Source organism: Hipposideros armiger, unplaced genomic scaffold (assembly GCF_001890085.2).
Source record: "Hipposideros armiger isolate ML-2016 unplaced genomic scaffold, ASM189008v1 scaffold_592, whole genome shotgun sequence".
NCBI lineage: Eukaryota > Metazoa > Chordata > Mammalia > Chiroptera > Hipposideridae > Hipposideros > Hipposideros armiger.
Genome location: NW_017731942.1, coordinates 615,236 through 639,104, shown reverse-complemented (window position 1 = coordinate 639,104; position 23,869 = coordinate 615,236). Strand labels below are relative to the sequence as shown.

The following is a 23,869-nucleotide window of genomic DNA, read 5'->3' as shown; positions in this document are numbered from 1 at the left end:
GGTCCCAGTGTGGGCCTCTTTATAGGCAGTCAGGCAGTCCATTGAAGATTGAGTCTCAGGCCAGGTGTGGTGGGCAGATCCTGGGTGCCAGGACAGCCAGCTCAGGTTCGCGCCCTTGACCGCAGGGACTGCAACTCACCTGGGTCTGCTCCCCGTGATGCACACCACCGCTCTCTGCCTGCCCTGTCTGTCTTACCTCCCCAGCAACTGTGAGCAGCTAGGAGCCCAAGGGAATACCCCACAGCCACTTGCTAAGCTGTGACAGCTCCCAGCTGTGCTCACCACACACCACAACAGCTCACGTGAGTGAATGAACAGTTGTGAGAGAGGAAGGGAGGAACAGTGGCCATCACCTCCCCATGACAGCATGGCCAGGCCGAGACTGGGAGTTGGTCTCCTGGCCTGGGAGCTCTGGCTCTCTACCTGACCATGGGCCACAGATGTGGCCTGTGGCTGCAGCCTTCATCTCCGTGACTAAGGCTTCAACCCTTCCAGTGCCCAGATCCCTGAAGCCTGATGAGTTTTCCCTATCCCGCTCTCACCCAGACACCCTGTGCCCCAGATGGCCTGCCAGGCCCCCTGCAACTCCCCCAGCCACCCACTGTGGCTAGCCTGTCCACACCACAACTACCACCTACTTGTGTCTCTGTCACGGACACAGTATTTACTCCCTGTAACCCTACTGTCAATTTTGGTGACTCCTCTTAGCATCAGGACAACATTCAACCCATATGGAATAGCTTTGGTTTCAAAGCTATAGAAGTGAGCGCACCTCCCCAAAATTCTATTGCAATGCTCAGTGCCCTCAGAGTCTCTGTCAGCAATCACCCCAACAAGAGAAACGCCCTGATCAGGCAGCCAGTCAAGACACCCTCTTTGAACCAATGTGGGCCTGTTCTCCAGATGCTGCTCCCAGGGCATGGCAGAGCAGGCCGTGCCCAGGCCCCACATCTGCCACCACTGGTTCCCAGGGAGGACAGGATCCAGGAGCCCAGCTCTCAAGAAGGAAGCCCAGGAGGGAAACATCTTTCGATAGACCTGATCCCAGCACCAGACTTGAAAGCAACTTGCAGAATCTTTTTCCAGGCAGAATGAAGATGGAGCCGAAGAATTGTAGCATCAAGGTGCAAAAGAAAAACAGAACAAAACAAACACACACGTGTTTGGGTTCAAACCCTGGCTCTGCCACTTCCTAGTGGCTTGATGCTGGCAAGTTACTTCACCTCTCCGAGCCTGTTCCTCGTCTGTAAGGGGCAATAGACCCGACTGGCCAGGACTGTGTGAAAAACAAGTTTAGGAGAGTACATGTGGTAGTTACTTCTCAGTGATAGCTATGTACATATCTCACCTTTTAACTAAAATATTTAAAAGTCTTTTGAAATTAGGAACAGTGATTTGGTTCCGTGCCACTGAATGTATCATTTTTAGAAAGACAGGGAGAAACGAGCTTTGCTGGAGCAGTCTATGGAGCAGCCACTGCCAACATCCAAACACCCCCAGTCTCAAGCACCCCCCAGGGGAGGTCTTGAGGGCCAGTGGTCAGTGGCAGCAGTGGCCCTCTTCACGGGCCTCCCAGCCAGAGGAGAAGCCCACACAGGCCAAGGGCCAGGCCTCCCGGACTGAGCTATCCCCACAGGCACAGACAGCGCCCCATTATGAGGCGGGCTGCAGCTGTGTCCTGCTCACGATAAAGGCCATGGTTTATTCCACACGGCCAAACGGAGCCTAATTATACAGGGCAGGACACAAGGCCCCTACAGCAAGTGTCCTGAAAGAGTCCCCTCTCATTCGACCAAATAAGATTCCTCAGCCTCCCACCCTCCCCATTCACAAGACCCCTCCACTGTAACCCCTGCAGGCCTGGGAGCCTGGGAGCCTGGGCCAGTTGCCATTGCAGCCAGCCCGTCCCTGCACCGCCCCCCCCCAACCCCCACTGGTAGGAAATTGTCCCCTTCTGAAACGTCCTGTTGTGTCTGTTAGTCCCAGCCAGTCCCCCTACCCAGCCTTCACCCACTCCATGGCTTCGAAGACAGTCACACACTTGGCCTCTGTGATGCTCTGTGGCCAAGCTGGGGGTAGGGGGGACTCAAGGGCTGGGACACACTAGAATATTCACAGCCCAGTGGCAGCAGAGGCAGCCGTAGGAGTGGCCCACCACACAAGGGACCCCTCGAGAATGAAGCAGCCTTTCAGGGCCGCAGGGGCTGCAGCCTCCCTTCCTCTCCTTAAATAGCCAGCCTTCTACCACAGTTGCACAGAGCCCACCGCCAGCGTCACCACCCACTGGCCGCAGCCCACTGCCACCCCTACAGTCTTCCTGCCCCTTCCTCCTGGATTCGGCTGTGAAAGGTAAGGGCCAGGGCTGGGTGGGGCAGGCAGGGCGCTCAGGGGCCACACAGAGCAAACTTCAAGCAGGGCAGGGATGGGGTGTCCCTGTCCCTGAGGTGCCTCTCTGTGATAATGGTAGGACCTACTTATGGAAGATGCCCCAGTCTGAATCACAGCAGCCCCACAGGGCGGTGTCCCTGTCCCACTGAAGGGGCTTACAGATGCTGAGTGCCTTGCCTCAGACCCATGGCTACAATGAGTCAGCTCCCAGGCCCCCTCACCATTAGCTGCCGTGGCACAGGCAGGAGCGGGAGGGAGATGCTGGGCTGCCCACCTGCCACAGCATGGCCACTGTGGCCTCCGACTGGGGTCACGCCTCCCCCATTGCACACCTCACCCACAGCCATGCCCCAGCCCCTGCCCCCAGGCCACACCCCATGGCATGCACCCTCAGCCTCTCTTCCCTTAGCAGAGCAAACCAGCATGGAGCGGGTCCGTGCAGGCCAGGCTCATGCTTCTATGGAATGCATGGAGAATGAGATGGGCCCGTATTAGACCACACTGCAAAAATCAACATCAAAACTCCTAAAACGAGGAGTAGAGAAACCTCAACTATCCAGAAACAAGCCTAAAAGCATTTTAAAACCAAGTCTCAATCTAGAGAGCACATGTTAGGGCTGGCCGAGTGGCTCAGTTGGTTAAGAGCTCGCTCAAGAGTGTGAGCTCTGAGCAACAGGGTCGCTGGTTTGATTCCCGAGCTGAGTTGCTGCTGAGCTACCAACAGGTGGCAGAATGGCTCAGCTAAAAAAAAAAAAATAGCACATGTGCATGCAGACTTCAGCAGGGGTGAGAGGCTGGGGCCACTGGGCAAGAGACACAAAGCAGGTGCAGGTACACCCATCCAGGGTCAGAACGGACTGAGCAACCTGTGTCCTCACAGAGGGTCCCATGCTCTGCTGTCACCATCTTAAAAGTCCTACTTTTTGAACAAGGGCCTCACATTTTCATTTTATGCTAGGCCCCCCAAATTTTGTCACTGGTCCTGGAGCCAGGCCCCAAGGAGAAGGTGCTAAACCTGGGAGACAACTTGAGTGCAAATTCTGAGACCCCCAATACACTCCCAGCTCTGGCAACTGGGGCCTGTCAGTCGCTAGAAGGAAGGCAGTGTCCTGGGAGGTGCTGGGTGTCACTGCTGAGTCTCCCTCATCTGACTGCCAACTCCAGGGCCACTGCCCCTGGCTGTGACCTGGGGCAAATTAGCAGAGTCAGAGCTTTGGTTTCCTGATCTGTAAAAGGGGGTATTGATGCCTGCCTCTTAGAACTGGCATGAGCAAGCACAGGCACGCCCACCTGTGCCAGGCAGAGCAGCTGTCAGTCTGTATGAGCAGCCTGCATGGAGGGGCAGGTGACAACTGCACTGTGGGGCAGGTCCAGTCCTGGGAGGCAGCCTGGAGTGGAAGGTACCCAGCTCTGCCTCTCTGCACCCCCTCCTTTACCCCTGGGTTTCAACAGGACCCCTCACTCACTTGGCCCTATCCCCTTCCAGCCTCCAAGTCTTCACCCTCAGGCCACACACACGTGAAAGCAGCAGGAAAATTATCTCTGAATTTGAACTGCAAGCATCCCGAAACACTCTGGAGCCAAGGAAAATCATTTGGGCAGGGGGACTAATTAAAACATATTATTAGATATGCATACCACCTTTACTTGAGGCCATGGGCTGGCCAACCACTTTCTGCCACTCACTCACATTGCCCCTGGCTCCCTCTGCTCAGCCAGCAGGCCCTCACCCCTCCATATGGGACAGGGGGCTGAGGGACCTGTGGTGGTTGATGAGGCCTGATGAGGAGGGTCAAGCTGCTCCCAGGCTGCCAGACAGGACCACCTGCCCTGCTCCTCTGACTGCAGGAGGGCATGCCAGGCCCTCCCCACATGCCTGCTTCTTCATCCATGCCCAGGGGTGGCAACCAAGCCCCTTCCCCACAAGGGGCTGTTGTACTAACAGAGCCCATCACCATGCCCCCTGGGACACACCCACTCTTCATGTCAGCCCCTGCCAGAGGTATTATAATCATTAAAAGGAGAGGAAACCAAGGCCAGGACAAGCCTGCAGCAGACTTACTCCAGATCCATGGCTGCTCAGCATAGAGGCATGCCTAGCCAGGAGAAGGACCCTGCACCCTGCCACCTTGCTGTGCTATATATAGCCTGGGCTCCTCCTCCCACTGCTGAAATGGCTTCTTTCCTCTAAAAAGCCCCTCTCACAACCCCCAGCAGCCCAGACACACAGGCCAGGAGACCAAGCTTCCAGGGGAACCCCAGAAGCTGTGCCGCAGGTGAGGGTCCACCAGGCTGAAGTCCCTTAGCGACCTCAGGGTTCGAGGAGCAGGGGCTGGTGGCCTCCCTGACCCCAGCTCAGGCTGCAGGGGGTCCCTGGTATCCTGCCCTCTCCTGCCCACACCTCCCACTCCCAGGCCTGGTGAGGGAGTCAGGGTGTTTGGGACCTACCCTCTCCTTTTTGGATCTCCTGAGTTTACCAAAATCAAAACAGGTGTATGTTACCCTGTCTGTCAGGGGTGGGCTGGGGGTGGGGGTGGGGCAACACCCACCCAGAACCAAGATCCATTCACCATGTAAATGGCCGTTGCCAAGACTGGCAGGGCTCTGAGCTGGCCCCTCAGGTGTGGGTAAAGCAGGCAAGTGAGGCCAGGCAGACAGGTGTCCTCCTGGGCCCGGCCTCTCTGGGGTTGCAGATCTAGAAAACCCTGGCCAGTCTCTATCTGTGGGTGAAATGGCTCTGTCTCTCCTGGGAAAGAACCTGCTCCTGGTTGTTAAAGGACTCCTAGTGCTAAAATGCCCGTGGGCCTGAGGCCCGAGGGCAGAGATTTCTCCATCTCAGGATGCGCAGAACAGAGTAGGGGGGCTGAGTTCAGAAGGCTCCAGAGACCCCAGGATCTGTCCCTGTATGGCAGGCATCTGACCTCCTGGGACACCCTTCGGTTGCATTTCTCGTGGGGCCCTCCTTTGGGGCAAGAGCTGGGGAAGCTGTTGTCAGGGGCCCACAGGAGACAAGCAGAAAGTGGCAACACACTCGGCACTGCTACTGGCAAGGCCAAGGCTGGAGAGGAGCTGGCCGGGCTCCCAGCACCAGGCTCTTGGGAATAGGTAGCCCACTCGCCCATCAGAAGTGGGGCTCAGGGCCTCATGTGCCACCCCAGCCACTCAGATAGCAACCTGGGGACAGGACAGAAAACATGGGACCCCTCCCTCCATCCTCCCACTCCCAGAGCCTTAGACAGACAAGGTTCACTGCCCACTCCATGCCCTGGGGCTAAGACAGTGGACTCTGGGAAAACTGGCCAGGCTCAGGCCTTCGCACACTCAGCAAGGCCCAGCTATGCAGTGAAGATGGCCCAGCAACAGCCTGACAAACTCCAGACCCTGGTTCAGTTTGTGCTGTTTGCTGAAGTTCAGAAAGCCTGTGACCGGATGGACACAGGAGGTCCCCTCACTGTCCCCCAGACTGAGCGTGGAATAGCATGGCTCCTGGGGTTAGGAGCTAGCAGGTTCTGGAGGCATTGAGGGCTCTCTTCTGGGCTCCCACGGAGGGTGGTGCCCTACCTGGACCTGGCCACTTGTTCCTTCCAGGCTCCTCCAGGGCTCCTCTGGCTGGAGCATGACCGGCCTCAAGGCAGCCTCCCCGGGCCTGATGGCCAACTCTTCCCTGGCTGCGGCAGACCAGTGTGGCCAGGAGACATGGCTGGAGAACGTCCTATTCGCCTCCTTCTACCTCTTGGATTTCCTCCTGGCTTTTGTCGGCAATGCCCTGGCCCTGTGGCTTTTCATCCGGGACCACAGGTCAGGCACCCCCGCCAATGTGTTCCTGATGCACCTGGCTGTGGCGGACCTGTCCTGTGTGCTGGTCCTGCCCACCCGCCTCGTCTACCACTTCTCAGGGAGCCACTGGCCATTTGGGGAAATCCTGTGCCGCCTCACTGGCTTCCTGTTCTACCTCAACATGTATGCCAGCATCTACTTCCTCACCTGCATCAGTGCTGACCGCTTCCTGGCCATTGTGCACCCCGTCAAGTCCCTCAAGCTCCGCAGGCCCCTCTACGCCCACCTGGCCTGCATCTTCCTATGGGTGGTGGTGGCAGTAGCCATGGCCCCACTGCTGATAAGCCCGCAGACCGTGCAGACCAACCACACGGTCGTCTGCCTGCAGCTGTACCGGGAGAGGGCCTCCCACCATGCCCTCGTGTCCCTGGCTGTGGCCTTCACCTTCCCGTTTGTCACTACGGTCACCTGCTACCTGCTGATCATCCGCAGCCTGCGGCAAGGCCCCCGCGTGGAGAAGCGCCTCCGGAACAAGGCAGTGCGCATGGTCGCCATGGTGCTGGCCATCTTCCTGGTCTGCTTCGTGCCCTACCACGTGCACCGCGCCGTGTACGTGCTGCGCCGCAGCGGCCCCGGTGCCTCGTGCGCCGCCCAGCGCGCCCTGGCCCTGGGGAACCGCATCACCTCCTGCCTCACCAGCCTCAACGGGGCCCTCGACCCTGTCATGTACTTCTTTGTGGCCGAGAAGTTCCGCCACACCCTGTGCAACCTGCTCTGTGGCAAACGGCTCTCAGGACCGCCCGCCAGCTTGGAGGGGAAAACCAACGAGAGCTCACTGAGCGCCAGGTCGGAGCTGTGAGCCCCACACACCACAGAGCCTGCCCTGAGGGATCTCAGGCTTCTCCCTGAGTCTCGAAGGAGAAGCCCACCTTCTCCCAGCTACACCCCGAGAAAAGAAGCTGAAATCGCAGCAGGTCACTACCACTCCCTCCAAGGCTGGAACGCATCACCCAGCACCAAGTTCTGTCTTATCTGATGCACAAATCCCTAAAAAGGGAGAACTGTTGACAGGGACCAATCAGCGGCCCCCTCTGCAGACCATGCTGGCCCCTGCTCACGTATGGTTACTAGATACTCAGTGACTTCACCTCGTGGTAAGGGAGGAGGCAAGGAGGCCAAGAGGAGTAACTCCGGAACAATGAGTGGCCTTTTCCAGGCACTACCTGCCAAGTCCCAGCCTCCCTGCCACTACAGAAACACTCAGCAGCAAAGCTGGGCAGAAAGAGCCCAGAAGGCAGCTGCAAATGGTCTGTGACAAGAGGGCACACGGGAGTCTTGTGAGGGGTAGAAGGTTGTCTAAATAGTTCCTATTAAGTGCAGGGTACTTTGAGTTCCCTTTGTGGTACCTTTGCCAGATGACCCCTGAGTTTAGGAGACACAAACTATAGATTATAGCTGAACCCTGTAGGTAAATACATCTCAGGCTCGTCACCAGGTGATATCCAGCAAACATGGCCCATGGGGCACATCACTTATTGATTCTTCCTGCTGTAAACTCCCACACGGACCTACACATGCCCTGACAATCCCTAGTCCTGCCCGAGCACACAGCATGAGTGGACAACAGGCTTTGTCACAGCCTGAGGATGCCTTGGGTGGGGAACCGGGTCCTGGCATGTGAACCTGCCTCCCACTAACCCAGACCAGCAGGGGTGTCCTTAGCCCCACTCTCTCCCTTGACTGGCCAAGTTCTGAGCTGTTTCACTTCAGAGTGTGGCATGTATCACCCTCACAGGTCCTCTTCTGTACTTGATTATACTGGTTATAAACATAACTTTACTTTAAATTCTAAAGATTATTGTGTTTGGTTAACACAACACACCTCCCAGAACCTCTCCCTTTGATACAAGAATGACAGAGTGGAGGTGAAGGGAGCTGAGGTGGGGCGGTGCCCGCTCTTGACTGTGGTTCTGACACCCCACAATATGCCTACCCCACACAGACCCCAAGGTTCTGCACCATGGTCTTCAGAGTGCCAGCCTGGGCTGGGAGGGTCCGAGCGAGGGCCCTGCCCCCTTTCATTACAGCAACACTTTACTTTTGTATCACATCTTCCTTTCCTAAGCACTTCCAGCCTCTTCCTCATTTCCCCAGCAAAGTAGTAGGGCTGAGGGCACAGTGTGAGCTGTAGCTCAGGAGTGGAACAGGATTCGCTCAGGCACACATCTGACAGATGATCCTGCCTGCTGATCAGCACAGAGCCCCCCAGGCACTGCCTGCGACTCACAGCCTCTCATTTAGAACTCGGGCTCCTGCTGAGTGCCCTGTAGACATCGAGATGGACATGAGGCAACATGGGGCAGGCAAGTGGACGAGATCGCTAGAGCAGCATCAGGAAGAAGTGAGGGGTACTACAACAGGGAATGGAGAGGGGGATGAGTGCCCAGACATGAGAGGGTGTGGGGGTCAGCAGACAGCTAGGGTGTTGATAATGAGATAGGTGGTGCTCTTCCCTGAGACTGGTGGTCAACGGCTGAGAAACTCAGAGTCGGCTGAGGCCTGCTGCACTGGGATGCCAGCTGGACAACAAGATGAGATGGCATGTGGGCAGCTGAGTGTCGCAAGGGAGAGGTCTGGGGTGGAGGTGCGCATATGACTTGTCCAGTACATACATGCCATTTAGGGCTCTGCGATATTGGGCAGACGACAGGGCCAAGTGCAGAGCCCAAAGGAGCCCAACATGAGATGGGGAAAGGTAAGCCAGAGGAAGAGTCAGGCAAGAGGAAACCAAGAGAACACAGGGGCCTGGGTGCCCAGAGACGGCATTTCAGCAAGAAAGAGGGTTGCTGCAGTAAAGGCCACTGAGAGGCCAGCAGTGACCCCGGATCTGGCCATGTGGAGGCCACAGGGACCCCAACCAGACTGGACAGTGGGGAACAGATGGGAGGAGCCAGCAGGTATGCTGGGAAAGACTACAGGGAATGGAGAGCCATGTGGGAAGAAGACTCAGAGGGCGTTATGGACCACGGGAGCTACCCAGCCTGATCCCTTAGACAGGGAGAAAGAGAGCTGTGGAAGCTGCAAGCCCTCTTAAGAAGGTGCAGGGTGAGCAGGGGAACAGCCAGGGGAACAGCCAGGCTGGGGACAGCACAGATGCTGGATAGCAAGGGTGCCCTCACAGCCTGTCCCCTCAGGGAGGTGGGAGGGGAGGTCATCACCATGCGGTAGGAGGAGGGGTGAGGAAAAAAAAGTGAGTCTTCTGGGAAGGTGGAACTCAGGCTACTAGGGAGGCCTAGCCCTGAGCACCGATGAGATTGATGGCCCTGAATTTAAGTGAATCTGGGACCCCTCGCTGAGTGCTTTCTCTCCAGCAGCATCTAGCCGTGGTTACAGGAAGGACATAGATGGCTAGTGTCAGCAGTGTGGGGGTGGGGACGGGGGAAGGCAGTAGTGACCTGACTTCAAGCTCCTTACCCATCCCCTGCATTGAGTAGCTACCACTCCAGCTACCTTCTTCCTTGCTGTCCACAGTCAGCCTGCTCCCATGGACTCTCCCAAGCCTGGGGGCTCTGACTCATCACCCCTCACTCTCTTCATCTTTAGTCCTCACCTGTACACCAAGGCCCTCTTATCTGCCTAGCAGGGACATGGCAGGGCCGGCAGCCACGTCATCACAGGCCACAGTGCCTGGAACAGGCCTGGCACTCAGTGCACAGCGCCTGTGATGAGGCCCTCCTCCCTGCCCATCTCACCTGGGCAGGCCCAGCTCACCTGCCCGCGTTCTTCACAAAGCCCAGGTCAGCCAGCTCCACATCACACAGCTCACAGCGGAAGCACCCCGGGTGCCAGTTGTTGTTCATGGCCTTGATGACACGGCCGATGATGAACTCACCTAGAAGAGAGAGGTCCCTGCTCGCCAGCGCAGGGCACGTGCCCTTCCCCCTCCTCAGACCTGCCCCAAGCCCAGTCCACATGGGCGGGCGCTTCTCCTGGTCCAAGGGCTCCACTCCCAGAACTTGAGAAGGTAATGCCTATAGGAGCTCGGAGGCTGATTCTCAGAGAGATGGTCAGGGAAGAGATCCCATGATCCTGCCCGCACACTCCCCCGGGGCCAAGGAAAGGCATGTGCTATCTGTCGCCAGCCCTTACCACATGATCCACAGCACGGAGCAAACAGCATTTGGAAGTCGTGTTCGCAGTACTTCCGGCCTTCAAACTGCAAATGGAGCCAACAGAGAAAGTACAAGCCAACCAGCCATCATTCCCCGAGCTGCGCTGGCCAGTCTCTGTTGGATCAGGACTTGCCCTTCAGCTGGACAAGCACCCCACTTTGTACAACTGCTACCCCTCAGGGATCGGAGAAAGCACTGCTTTTTTGTGTGTTGTTTTTTTTTAATTGAGCCATCCTGCCACCTGTTGGCAGCTCAGTGGCAGCTCAGCTCAGACCATGAATCAAACCAGTGACCCTGTTGCTCAGAGCTCATACTCTTGAGTGAGCTCTTAACCAACTGAGCCACTCAGCCGGCCCTAGGGAGCAGAGAAAGCACTCAACCCTCCCTGAGGGCTTCCTGGAGGAAGTGATCAAGAGTTGAAAGAGAGCAGGGTGGGGATACTGAGAGAAGGGCATTGCAGACAGAGGGTGCAGCAGGTGCAAGGCTTAGAAACAGAGGGCCTGTTCGATATGGGGAGGTGCAGTGCGAGGGGCCTCGGTAAAGCAGGGACCTCAGCAACTCAGCCCTCAGGGCCTTGCTGTTTGATGAAGATGCTGGCCTCGTGGGTCCTGGAAGCCAGCTGAGGACTGGGGTCAAGTTTGAATTGTACGTGTCACTTTGCCCCATTCCCTGTGTGTCTTGTCTGTGAGAAGTTCATTTCCCCAGAGGTCACAAAAGACCCAGGGAGGGAACACGGGTGGCGGGGAGGGGCAGGGAGCGGAGGGACAGGAAGGGCAGGTGGGTCCAAGGGAGAGCCCTGAATCCTGCAGTCAGCAGGAGCCAGTGTGGACACCAGCCAGGCAGCCACTGTCCCCATCTGTCTGGGCAATGAGGGCCTTTGCATTAGTACCAACAGTGGCCAGAGCCTGCCTCTGCTTTGTTCTACCTTGATAATTTAACTTGGCTTTCCCCTGTTCTTTAAAATGAGTGTCTTAGTAGGCTGCTACTGGATATAGCCCTACCCAGTGACCTGTAGAGGCAGCTGGGGTATAAACTCATTCAGCAGCGAACATCCCCTGAGTACCTACTGTGTGCCAGGCTTTGTTCTAGACACATGGCCACCACTCTCAGAACTCTGCCCACCCCTCCCACTGCCTGTACAGTTGGCCAGCATTTCCCAAGAGGCACTCCTGCTCTGCCAGGCAGATCACACACCCACGGCCATCCATCAGCCAATCCCATCAGCTCGACCTTCGGAATCTACCCAGCCTCTGCCACTGGTCACCCGCCCCACTGCAACCAACAGTGGTGTGCTGGTAAAAGTTTAACAACCAGCTCTGGTGGAGGGGGGTACTGGCTTGTGGTGTCTGCCCATTTCTATGGTGCATATATTCCCTGACGTCACCACAGAGGTGAGACGAGATGTGTGGTAGTATACCAGCATGGGGTGCCCTCCACACAGGCAGACAGAAGTAACTTCAAAGGTATATATGATGGTAAAATGTAACAAAATAATTAGGAAGTGGTGGGTTTTGAGTTTTGTTACCTTTGTTTTTAATAAAATTTTATCTCATTGTACATTTCTATAATTTAATTTTTAATAACAGCTGTGTCTAACAACCAGCTTGCAAGGTTGTTGAAAATTTAACAATCTGCTCTTATGAGCAAGTGTGGTCCACTCTAGGCCCCTTCACTTTCACCTGGATTATTGCAATAATCCGGCTTCTGATCCCACCTGTTCCCCTAGCTTCCGTCCCTGCACCTCTTCCAGTCCCTCAGCACAGCAGCCAGAGTGGTCCTTTCCCAGGGTGGGACAGACCGTGTGGCTCCTCCGATCCATACTCTGCAATAGCTTCTGCCTCTCCCACAGTGGAATCCTAAGACCCACAGGGCCAGACAAAATCTGCCTCCCTGCTGTTCCCTCTCCTTTTCTCTGCTTCCCTCACACCAGCCTCCTCCTGCTCCTCAAACACCCTGCATCTCTGACCTCAGGCCCTTTGCACCTGCTGTGCCCTCCTGCTGCGTGCTCTTCTTGCAGCTATGTGCACGGCTCCCTCACTTGCTTCAGGACTGCTCAAACATTACCTTCCCTGACCACCCACCCTCCACACCCCATGGCCAGAGCACTTAGCACCATCTGATAAACATCATAGTTCTGAGTTGACTGTCTGACCTTAAGGGAGGGTAGGGGCTTGGGCACAGTGTTTGCAGTCAGGGCCTCCCAGAGTCTGCCCAGAGGAGTCTGGATGAAAGGCGGCTCTCCTTCAGTACCCACAGTCACCAGAGGAGCAGTGTTCACATGTCAGAGCTGAGGGACAGGCCCACGAGGTGCGGCAAGCACAGCTCTGGCTGGAGGGAGCACAGCTCAGCTCAAGGCCTTGCATGGCTGCCTCATCAGTCACTGGGCAGGACCCTGGCCTGGCTCAGCCCACAGGCTCCTGCAAAGCAGATGCAGAGCTGGGTGGGGGCTGGGGATTCAAGGAGGCAGCTGGCTGAAGTCCTGGGAGTATCCTCACCTCGTAGAAGAGCCCCTCGGGGAAGGGCCGGAAGCACTGAGCACACACGAAGCAGTGCTCGTGGTACAGCTCTCCGCTGCTGTGGACAATCCGCTCGGTGGGACCGAAGCACGCCTGGCAGCGCTGGCACACTGCATTGGCCAAGGCGCTGGACATGTTGCTGCAGGGCGGGGGGGGGGGGGGGGAAGAGAAGGAACAGAGGTCAGGACTGGGAGGGGTGAGGCTGAGCAGGCCTCAAGGTGCCACGCTGGACACACCTCCTCCTTCGATGGGTTCAATGCTTTCTGGGGTGAGGGATAATGCTTTCTTCACTCGATGACAGCCCTGGTGCTGTGGGGACTCAGAGACACGTGGTTGGGGCCAAGCTGCTGGCACAGGCTTGGATCACGCTGCACAGCTGCCATATATCCCATAGCTCTGCGGGCCGTGGTCACGCGCAGTACAGCACATGCCAGGACCTGGAGCGTCCGTCCCCGATGGCAATCCTGCAAGGCCAACGCGGCATCTCCGTTTCACAGATGAACAAGCTGAGGCCTGGATCGAGTGCGTGACCTTCCCAACGGCCACAGCGGGTTAGACGCAAAGCTCCCCTCCTCTGAAACCCCTGACTCTCTCTGCACTCAGACATAGGCCGTGCCACACAGCCAGGCACACACCGATCGGAGCAGTCGGCTCCAGGCGGCTGCTCCCGCTCACTACTTGGCCTGGGCTGTTCCTCGCTGTCTGCACCAGACCCTAATGTGGAAGGACTCTAATCATGGCTGGTTAGGTGACGGACACACACAGGGCCCCTGGTCTGTGGGAAACCCCCACAAAAGGCGGTGCTGTGGTTGTCAATGCCAGTGACTTGGTCCCCCGGCTGTTCCGCTCTCATCTTACTGGGCCATCTCTGGGCTGTCAGCAGCCACATCAGCTCCCACCTGGGCCTCCTGTCACTTTCTCAGGGCACCAGAGAGTGTCTCAGGTATAGAATATCACCCAGGCACAGGTGAGCAGCTTTGTATTCACACTCTCGTATAAACCCCAAGGCAACCCTGCCTCCCAGATGAGACCTAAAGCTCAGAGGGGTTAAGTAACTTGCCCAAGCGCACAGAGCAGATGACAGAGCCCAGATTTGAACCCAGATTGGTCAGACTTCAGTGTGCTTCCCCCTGCACCATGAGCTAGTTTCAAATCTACTGCCCCCCACCCCAAACATGTGAGCACCCTATCATGGAGAAAGTGAGTGTGAGTCTGGGACGGGAGCAGGGTGGAGAGCAAACCACCTTGTCCACGGTGGGTAACTGCTGTCGCTGGTGGACGTGGTGGGCTTCCTTCTAAGAGGAACGAAATCCAAACTGAACTGCAGGGGAAGTGCCCACGCTGAGCCAGGCCTGTGCTGACTTCAGCCCTGGGCCCCGAGGCCTGGCCAGGGTCCACTCCAGACCCACAGCCTCTGCCACCTTCCAACACCTGGATGCCTGGGCCTTTCCTCACCATGTGGCAAACAGGTGCTGTCCAAGTAACAACTCTGATGGACTGGTGGTGGCTGCCTGGAAAACTGGGCAAGGAAAGATGGGCAGGCTCAGTGAGGGGACACATGCTGGGCATGTGTGGGCAGGGCATCTTTGAGAGCATCTTTCCGGCCTGTCTTGCCTCCTACCCCTCCTGCACCGCGCAAAACTATGAAGAGAATTGCTGAGTGAGTGAAGTTCATCATATGGCAACCACAGGCAGGAGACGCTCCACTCCGGAGGTGGGAGTGGGCTCTGCTCCCGGGGCTGTAGGCATGGGACGTGAGAGTGGATCTAATGGGGGATTGCTGTGGAACACAGCATGGAGGCCAGGCTGAGATGCAGGCGGGACCCCCTCTGCTCTGCTTAGGGGCCCCATGGCAGGAGCAGGGCAGAAAGGCCTTCAGCACCTGGCCAGACGTATTGGGTTTCTGCACAGGCACGCTGTGGGGAGCAAAGCCCTTCCCCCTCCGATGTTCATATTTAAGCTTCAGGGACAAGGAATCAGGATAGTGGCAGGAAGAGTGGGCAAAGCCCAAAATAAAAGGAAGGCTCTATGCTCAGCACCACCACCCCCCGCTCCCTGCTGGTCCCCACAGTGGCAGAGGGACAGAGGACTGACCGCCTGAGGCACCACAGAGGGCTGGGCTGGACTTTGTCAGCACATGCATGGTTTCCTGCCCCCAGAACACTGTGAACCTTGCCTTGTCCTCCCAAAGTGCACACCCAAGGTGGCAGGGAGGAAATCCCAATGCCGGGCCATGAACAAGGCCTTTGAAGGTCTCAGAGAAGTTGGAAATCAACAGGAAATCCTGTGACTCTGGGCCTGGAATTCCCCACTCGAAGGACCCAGAAAATGAAGCCAAAACAAGGATTCAAGTCCAGCCCCAGGCTTTTGGATGCTCCTTAACCCAGACTCTGGGCTCCAACCAAGTGAGCGCACAGCACACCCAACCTCTGCCTAGCCTTCCAGAGCCCCCATCTCTGCCCCAGGGCTGACGAACAGCATCTTCACATGGTCACCACAGCCCTCTAATGAGAAGGACTGGCCCTGAACTGATCTACATCTAGTTTCCTGGCTGGGTTCCTGGGTGTCTCAGGTCAGGGATGATGCCATCTGTTCCTACACACCTCATACAAGCCCTGGCATAAGCAAGTGGCGTGTGGGGTGACCGTCTACCTCCTGCAGCCACTGGCTGCCCCAGCCCAAGTCTCATGCAGTAGCACCCCTAATGACACTTCTGTGGCCACTTTCCCATGCCACTCTACCCAGGAGCAGACAATACTTCAACCCACTGTTCAAAGACAGAGGGATGGACAGAGGTGCAAATGTGCCCAAAACTGAACCATGGCACCATCAGAGAAAATGCTAGTGGCTGCCAGCAGGCAGATCATGAGCCATCAGCTCTCCCAGACAGGCGGTAGGAAGACACAAAAGGACCTCACCAAAGGACCGAGCACACCAGGCACCATGGGACAGTGTTGGTCAGCCAGTGGCAAGGGGCCCAGGAATTCAGTGACATGGAGAGGGCCACTGAGACCCTCATCAAGAATTTCCACCAGTACTCGGTGGAGGGTGAAAAGGAAACGCTGACCCTTATGAGCTATGGGACCTGCTCACCCAGCAGCTGCCCCACCTCATGCCAAGCAACCATGGGCTAGAAGAGAGAGCTGCCAACCTGCGCAGCTGTGACGACTTTACACTGCAGTTTGGGGACTTCTGGGAGCTGACTGGGAAAGCAGCCAAGACCATGAAGCTGGAGAGCCCCGTCCAGGGGAGCTGAGAACCTTCTCCCTGGAATTTTTGGGGGGATGTTGGGAAAAGGGGACCTTAGAGTCTGAGGGCCTGGAAATAAAGCTCCTCTCTGCACCATCACCACTATTCCTTAGCCCACACCTGCCTCACATCAGCTAGGTTCAGTTTCAATAGCCCTTCCCGGGGTCCCGCACTTCATCCCTGGGAGCTCCGTGAAGCTAATGGGTCCAGGAGGTCCCACCAGAGGGAGGCTCAAGGGGCGGGTTGGGGTGAGGATGGTGTAAAGGCCATGTCATTTAGTAGTGGGGACAGGGCAGAGTGGAGCTGGGCTACGGGAAATGATTTGAAAGGGGTTGGGGATAGGGCTGGATGTTTGGTATTTAAAAAGGTCTTGGAGACCCTGCCCCTCCTAATCTCTTTCCCAACCCAAACTAGCTGTGCAGTGCTAGCTCTTCCTATCTCCAGCCCTGCCCCTGCCGCCCCCCAGGACTGTCCTTGGGCCAGGGCAGGGGGTGTGAGACAGCAGGGGGGGGCAGGCTAAGGAGGGTATGACCTTGGGAATGAGGACAAGTTGGTTGCTTGGGCATTCACAGAGTGACGATCTGTGATTTGATGATTTGTATCATCTGATTAGTTAAAAACTAAAAAAAGTGAAAAAGAAGAAAATGTTAGCAATCTCCTGCGGGAGAGGCAGTGAGACAAGTGGGGGCCTTGGTTCTCCCCACAGTTCGAATCCTGATAGCCCCAGCCACCTGCTGTGGGACCTAGAAAAACATACCAGCTTCTCTGGGCCTCATTTCCTCATCTGCAAAGAGGTGCACCAGAGTAACAGTAACCACCTCACAGAGCCTGTGAAGAATTCTTGGCAGAGAGTGTGGAGCACTGGACAGGCAGGCTCAGCAGGGGACAAAGAGAGCTGTTGTTCCCGCAGCTCTGGGAGCCTTCCAGGGTCCCTCCGCCCCCAACCCCCAGCCCAGGGGAAGGCCTGCAGCCTGCCTATGCTCCTGCAAGAGGTCAAGAGGGGAGAGCCATGCACATTCCACAACCTCCTTCATACACTCCAGCTGAGAACAGGGGCCCAAAGTTGGCCTTGTCAGCCCCCAAGGGGACAGCAGCACCTGCCCCAGCTGGACACCACGCACACACTGCTGGGCGTGCCCTGCTGTCTGGAAGCCAAACCCCAGCCTGGGGGAGGGCACACCATCCTGTAACCCTTCTCCAACCCTCCCCAGTACCCCCAAATACTCTCAGTCTCTACAGCCAACACAAGCTTACCTGCGAGTTTGTGCAAGAGGTCACTGAGCTTTACAATGATTTTTAGCCTGGGGTTGGGTGGGGGGAGTCCTCCCTGTGCCTGGCCCTTGGGAGGGGAGATTGCTGGTTCCAGAGAAGGAAACTGAAGCACAGACAGGGCCAGTGACCTGCTGAGGGTCATACAAGATTGGACCCATGCTCTCTCCTGTCCCTTCAGTTCCTGGTGACATCACACAGGCATAGCCATTCAAGACTGTTTTTTTCAACAATCCCAGACTTTCCCCCACTCCAGCCTCTGCGCACTTGAGCCTACAGTGTGAAGGCTTGGGAACAAGCAGCGGCCAGCCGCCGGGGTTCACACTCGAGGATGGCTCAGCGTGGGCAGAAGGGGGATCCCACTCAGCACAGTCCCCAAAGCTCGAGTGGAAGCTGCCCCAGCACTGCCTGGGCCTCCCATGAGGCCAGCCAGAGGCCAGAGGCTAGTCAGGGGCCAGCTGCGTGCAGGAAACAGGAACTTACCCAAAGCCAGCCCCACACCCAGCTTTGGGGATGCTGGGAAATCAACGTGCTGCCTTGGGCTGCTACACATGAAGCATTTACACCATCAGAAACATATTCTACATCTGTACAGAGCCTGTCAGAAATTACGGAGCTCTTCCCAAAGCCCTAGCAGGACCTCTTTGCTCTAGCAGGTCCATTTACTTTTAAACAGGTGTACTTTAACTGGTCATACTGACACCAGAGAGTTGGGGAGGGCACAAGCCAGAAGGTCACAGGCAGTCCAGAAAGTGAGGGCTCCCGTGCACTCAGATGAGTTGCTGAGCCTGCTGAGCCTCAGGTCCCTACCTAAGCAGCCGGCTTGCTCAGTCCCATTCCTAGTTCATGCTGGGCCTGCATGCCTTGCCCCACACTGCCGTTCTGCAGCCTCTGCTCCTGCTCCCGCCCCCATGCCCTTCTTCCTCTGTTCTCAGCCTCTTCAGCTCTCCGGAGGGCTGCCCTGACTGCGGGCACACATGAGCTGCATGTTCACTGAGTACCCTTAGCCCCGGATTGCCTTTCCTCCCTGTCCCCTTCAGGTCCCCCACCTCTGACTGCTGCCCTCTGTCTCCTCCCTGGCGCCCCCTCCTCTGCCACAGTTCCTCCCACACCTCCTCCACTTGTCACTATAACGCAGACAACCCTGCAGCTCACAGCCCTCCTGCTCTCCCCCACCTTTTACTGGACATTTCCACTCAGATGACCCTGGGGCACTGCAAACCTCACATGTCCAGAATGACCTCCCGCAGCCCTGACCCCCAAGCTGGGGGCTCCGCAACCATCCAGGTGCCCCTTATACCGTCCCCACCGCAGGTTAACTCATCCTCGTGGATGAGGTCCACCCTGAACCCCAGACTCCCCGCCTCCCATCCCAAGAGGAGGCTTTCAGCATTTGTCTACACAGGCAGTTCTCCATGGGATAAAGCAGTTCAGGCTTTAGAGTTGGGCCAACCTGGGTTCAAATCACAGCTTAGCCATTTTTTGGATGGGTGATGTCCGGTAGGTTGGCCACTCATTTTGCTCATCTATAAAGTGGCAATAAATCATCACAGTCTGAAAGCAGTAAAGGGGCTTATACAGGGTAACTAATTCCAAGCACCCCATCCTCAGTGCTCTGCCCTAGAATGTTGATCACAGATGACATTAAACCCAGCTAGCTTAAGTCGTGCCCTGCCCCACCCTTGTTGCCAACCCAGGCGCTGTCCCCGCGCCCTAGGCGCAGGGCCCTGCCCCATTGGAAGGGCCCAGCAGGGTGTCAGAGGAAAAGCCTGCAGCTGCAGCTTTCCGGACATTGTGCCTGCCACCTACCGGGGCATGGAGGGCGGCGGGCTCTGGCGGTGCTGGCGCCGCCGGTACAGCCCCGACGCAGCGAGTGCGCCCAGCCGGGTGGCCATGGCAGCTCCTCCTGGCCGCGGGGCAGTAGCTCCGACAGACGGGCCTCGGACCCCCCAGCCTCGGACCGCAGATGAAGCGGGAGCAGCCGCCTCCGGCCAGACTCCACGACAGGAGGCTGGCTGCAGGGCTGCCTGTCCCCCTACGCCTCTGGATTCACGTTACACGCTGCGATCTCCAAAGGGCAGCGGAGTCAACTTCAAATAGAAAGGATATTGTTCCGCCGTGGGGGCAGCGCAGTGAAAGCGGAGGCTGGCAGGGCTGGGTCCAGGATGGGGAGGGGACTCACTGGGAAGGTCCTATACAGCACTGAGGTGAGGGCTGTAGGTACAGGGCAGGATGCTTGAAGGTTCCAGACTGCCAGGAGCCTGAGAGGAAACCCTAAGCCCGCTGGACATGCTGATGATAGCACAGTCAGCTGAGGATGGCACAGTACTCACTGACCCCAGGCAGCTTAGGAATTCTGCAAACAGTGAAGAAGTTGACTCAGTGCCCACATTCTGCCTCCTTCCCTTCCCTGAGAGCCTAAGGCCACAAATGCTACCTAGAAAACCCAGCCCAGGGCAGCCCCATCCACTGGATCTGGCCAACAAATAGCCAAGCACCCAAAAGAGGTCCATGCTGCCAAAACTCAGACAACAGATAATCCCCTCAGCTTGCCAGGGAGCGCACAAGCAATGCGATCTGAGGGAAGACCTCCAGTAAGGCACCATTTCCACATGTTTACCTAAACAGATTGTCAGGGTTGCTGTGATCCAAACGCAAATACCCAAGTTCAGCATCTGACTGTGGCCACTGATGGCCAATCAGGCACCACAGTAAGGATCCAGAGCACTCACAGGAATCTTTAACACTTATTCCATTTCCCTGAAAACCCTTTCTAATGAGGTCAGAAAGTCTGAACACTATCTTCCTCTGCCTTCCAAAAGAAAGAGAAAATAGCCATCATTCTGGACAGCAGGGTGCTGGTCCCCCTACACTAGGGCAGAGGAAAGCTTTGAGGGGATCCTTTGGCAATCATTTGGGGGGCCCACTTACCAAGGAACACACCTCATCCCAAATCTAAGCACAAAGAAGTACTCATTAACCATTAGCCCCCTAACAGTCACATGACTACTAGCACTGGGTGCAATATAATTTGTAAATGCAGCTCAGTTCCAAAGGTACCAAGCACTGATCAACTCAACAAATATTTTCTTAAGGTGGCCCCAGGGGCTAAAAGGAATAGAGAGCCTGGGCCCTGGAGGAGCCAATAAGTAGAAGGATCACCTCTCATTCTCTGATGTGAATAGCTGAATGCTTAAGACAGCTTACAGTTTTGTTCCAGCAACTTCAAGTCAATGTCCTAAAGCCTAGGCCCCCCCTTACCAGCCCCTCATGTGGAAATCCTGAACTCTAGATCCCAGAACTCTCACCCAGAGCCACAGTTTCATTTGAGGAGGGGAGGGAACATTTATTTAGGGTTCCTACAACTGCAGATAGACCTAGGAAGGAGGCTATAGCCACAATGGTGATGTTTTCTACATCATCATTTGTAAATGAAGTTCAAGTCCAGGGTTACCAAGCACTAATCAATTCAACAAGTCTTTACTGTAAAAGAGAGCACCAGAGGCTAGACATTGAGAAAGTCTTAGCGTCTGATTGCGTCCAGATCCAAAATCTCCGTACAACTTTACCCCTAACCCCATCATGCATCCTGGCTTGCAGGGATGGGGTTAGGGTCCATGCTTAGCTCCCTAGCAAGCACTCTGGCTTCAGAGGGTACAGTTGAAAAAACACTGTAAAAATGATGGTAGCAAAAATGGCAGAGTAAGAATCTCTAACAGTTTGTTCCTCCATAAAAGCAATGAAAACACTAGCAAAAATTGTCAGAATCTACTTTGTCAGGACTCTGTAAATTAACCAAAGGCTTACACTAACCCAGGGAATATTTGGTAAAAAAAAAAACCTGTGGAATCTTGGTAAGAACAGTGAGTTTGTGATGTTTTAACTTACCTTAGTCCCTGCTCCCTAACTCCATAGATGCCTTGAAAAATAACCACCCACGTTCTCAGTGCCATCCTTGAGAAAGAACGCACCTGCCAAAAAGGACTCCTTATGAGTTACTATCACACCCCAGGAGGAACATCACTGCTACAGCTGGCCCCAGTCACCATGACTGTAACCATGAGCAGCGAGGCTGAGACCCAGCAGCTGCCCGCCACCCACCTGCCCCCCTCCTCAGGCCCCCAGTGCTGCCAACACAAAGCCTGACACCATAGGAAGCAGCAGCCTAGGTGGCCTCACAATGGCAATGCCTGCCTGCAGGGACAAGAATTGCAACAAAGGTTTTGGGAACAGTAAAATGTCCAATGTGAGAAATGGATATGGTTTCATCAACAGGAATGACACCAAGGAAGATGGATTTGCACATCAGACTGCCATAAAGAATAGCCCCAGGAAACAGGAAGTATCTTCGCAGTGTAGATGGAGAGACTATGGAGTGTGATGTTGTTGAAGGAGAAAAGGGTACGGAGGCAGCAGATGTCACAGGCCCTGGTGAGTTCCAGTGCAAGGCAGTAAATATGCAGCAGACCATAACCATGATAGATGCCATCCACATCACGGGGTTCCTCCACGCAATTACCAGCAGAATTACTAGAATAGTGAGAGTGGGGAAAAGAACGAGGGATTGGAGAGTGCTCCCGAAGGCCAGGCCCAACCCTGCAGGCCCTACCATGGTTCCCACCTCACTACATGCAGAAACCCTATGGGGGTTGACCACAGTATTCCAGCCTTCTTGTGCAGGAAGAAGCGATGAAGGGTGCTGACAACTAGAGTGACTGAGAACAAGTTAGACCAGTGAGATAGAATATGCATCGGGCTATAGACCACGATTCTGCAGGGGCCTTCCTCAGCAAAGACAGCCTAGAGAGGACGGCAATGAAGAAGAGAAGGAAAATCAAGGAGATGAGAGCCAAGGTCAGCAGCCACCTCAATGTCGGTACCACCGTAACTTCAATTACCAACGCAGATGCCCAGAAAACCCTAAACCACAAGGTGGCAGAGACAAAAGCAGCCGATCCACCAACCAAGAATTCATCTGTTCCTGAGCAGGGCGGGGCTGAGTAAATGCCCGCTGCTTACCATCTCTACCATCATCTGGTTTAGTCATCCAACAAGAAATGAATACAGAATTCCAGCAATAAGAAATCAACACAAGATTGGAGCTAAAGACTTAAATGCTTGTTTTTTGCCTTTTGACCTGATAACTAGAACTATCTGCATTATTTATGCAGTATGGGGTTTTTGAGATTTGCCGTTTGATATTGGAATACATTCTTAAATAAATGGGGTTATGTTGTACATCATTTTAATGTGCATTTCTCGCTTTATGTTTTTTTGCTAATGACTTATCATTTGCTGTCTATTTTATATGTATTTTAGACTATGGAAATGATGTTAGACAAAAAGCAAATTTGAGCGGTTTTCTTTTTCGAGTTCAAAATGGGTCGTAAAGCAGCAGAAACCACTCGCAACATCAACAATGCATTTGGCCCAGGAACTGCTAACGAATGTACAGTGCAGTGGTGGTTCAAGAAGTTTTGCAAAGGAGCTGAGAGCCTTGAAGATGAGGAGTGTAGTAGCCGACCATCGGAAGTTGACAACGACCAATTGAGAGCAATAATCGAAGCTGATCCTCTTACAACTACACGAGAAGTTGCCGAAGAAATCAACGTCCACCATTCTATGGTTGGCATTTGAAGCAAATTGGAAAAGTGAAAAAGCTCGATAAGTTAGTGCTTCATGAGCTGACCGCAAATCAAAAAAATCATCATTTTGAAGTGTTGTTTTCTCTTATTCTACGTAACAACAACGAACCACTTCTTGGTCGGATTGTGATGTGTGACGAAAAGTGGATTTTATACAACAACCAGTGATGACCAGCTCAGTGGTTGGACCAAGAAGAAGCTTCAAAGCACTTCCCAAAGCCAAACTTGCGCCAAAAAAAGGTCGTGATCACTGTTTGGTGGTCTGCTGCCAGTCTGATCCACTATAGCTTTCTGAATCCCGGCAAAACCATTACATCCAAGAAATATGCTCAGCAAATTGATGAGATGCACCAAAAACTGCCAACACCTGCAGCCGGCATTGGTCAACAGAAAGGGCCCAATTCTTCTCAACAATGCCCGACTGCCTGTAGCACAACCAACGCTTCAAAAATTAAACAAATTGAGTTACGAAGTTTTGCCTCATCTGCCATATTCACCTGACTTCTCGCCAACCGACTACCACTTCTTCAAGCATCTCGACAACGTTTTGCAGGGAAAATGCTTCCAAACCAGCAGGCTGCAGAAAATGCTTTCCAAAAGTTCATTGAATGCTGAAGCATGGATTTTTAGGCTACAGGAATAAACAAACTTATTTCTCGTTGGCAAAAATGTGTTGGTTGTAATGGCTCCTACTTTGATTAATAAAGATGTGTTTGAGCCTACTTACAATTATTTAAAATTCACAGTCTGAAACCGCAATTTCTTTTGTACCAACCTTATACCTAACGATGTCTCTTTTTGGTAATGACAAACATGTTTGTTTGTTTTTTTAAAAAGTCTGTTTTTTCTCAAT

At 54.9% G+C, this 23,869-nt stretch overlaps 2 protein-coding genes and 2 pseudogenes across 5 annotated transcripts in view; 3 read left to right on the top strand and 1 right to left on the bottom strand.

Moving 5' to 3' along the window:
* The window catches only part of LIMS2 (LIM zinc finger domain containing 2), a 41,028-nt gene that overhangs the window by 5,359 nt on the left and 11,800 nt on the right, over positions 1 to 23,869 (bottom strand). Inside the window, exons 1-4 of one of the 4 annotated variants that reach the window (XM_019624537.1) lie at positions 19,181 to 19,461; positions 12,833 to 12,992; positions 10,315 to 10,381; positions 9,937 to 10,057 (exon numbers count right to left, since the gene is read on the bottom strand). The exons of 1 other annotated variant lie outside the window; for it this stretch is intronic. In XM_019624537.1, coding sequence (XP_019480082.1) covers positions 9,937 to 10,057; positions 10,315 to 10,381; positions 12,833 to 12,992; positions 19,181 to 19,266 — 434 coding nt within the window. In that variant the 5' untranslated portion in view covers positions 19,267 to 19,461. Of the gene's footprint in view, positions 1 to 9,936; positions 10,058 to 10,314; positions 10,382 to 12,832; positions 12,993 to 19,180; positions 19,462 to 23,869 lie in introns of those variants that run through there. 2 more of the 4 variants (XM_019624538.1, XM_019624540.1) reach the window with 2 other exon arrangements.
* GPR17 (G protein-coupled receptor 17) lies at positions 2,268 to 7,270 on the top strand. The gene is made up of 2 exons (XM_019624543.1): positions 2,268 to 2,349; positions 5,977 to 7,270. The coding sequence occupies exon 2, from the start codon at positions 6,005 to 6,007 to the stop codon at positions 7,022 to 7,024; it is 1,020 nt and encodes a 339-aa protein (XP_019480088.1). The 5' UTR covers positions 2,268 to 2,349; positions 5,977 to 6,004; the 3' UTR covers positions 7,025 to 7,270.
* Positions 2,274 to 22,598, top strand: LOC109371811 (nuclease-sensitive element-binding protein 1 pseudogene; annotated as a pseudogene).
* Positions 13,026 to 16,415, top strand: LOC109371812 (protein S100-A14 pseudogene; annotated as a pseudogene).

Coding starts and splice junctions, on each gene's coding strand:
- GPR17 (XM_019624543.1), top strand. CDS start 6,005: ATGACCGGCCTCAAGGCAGCCTCCCCGGGCCTGATGGCCAACTCTTCC.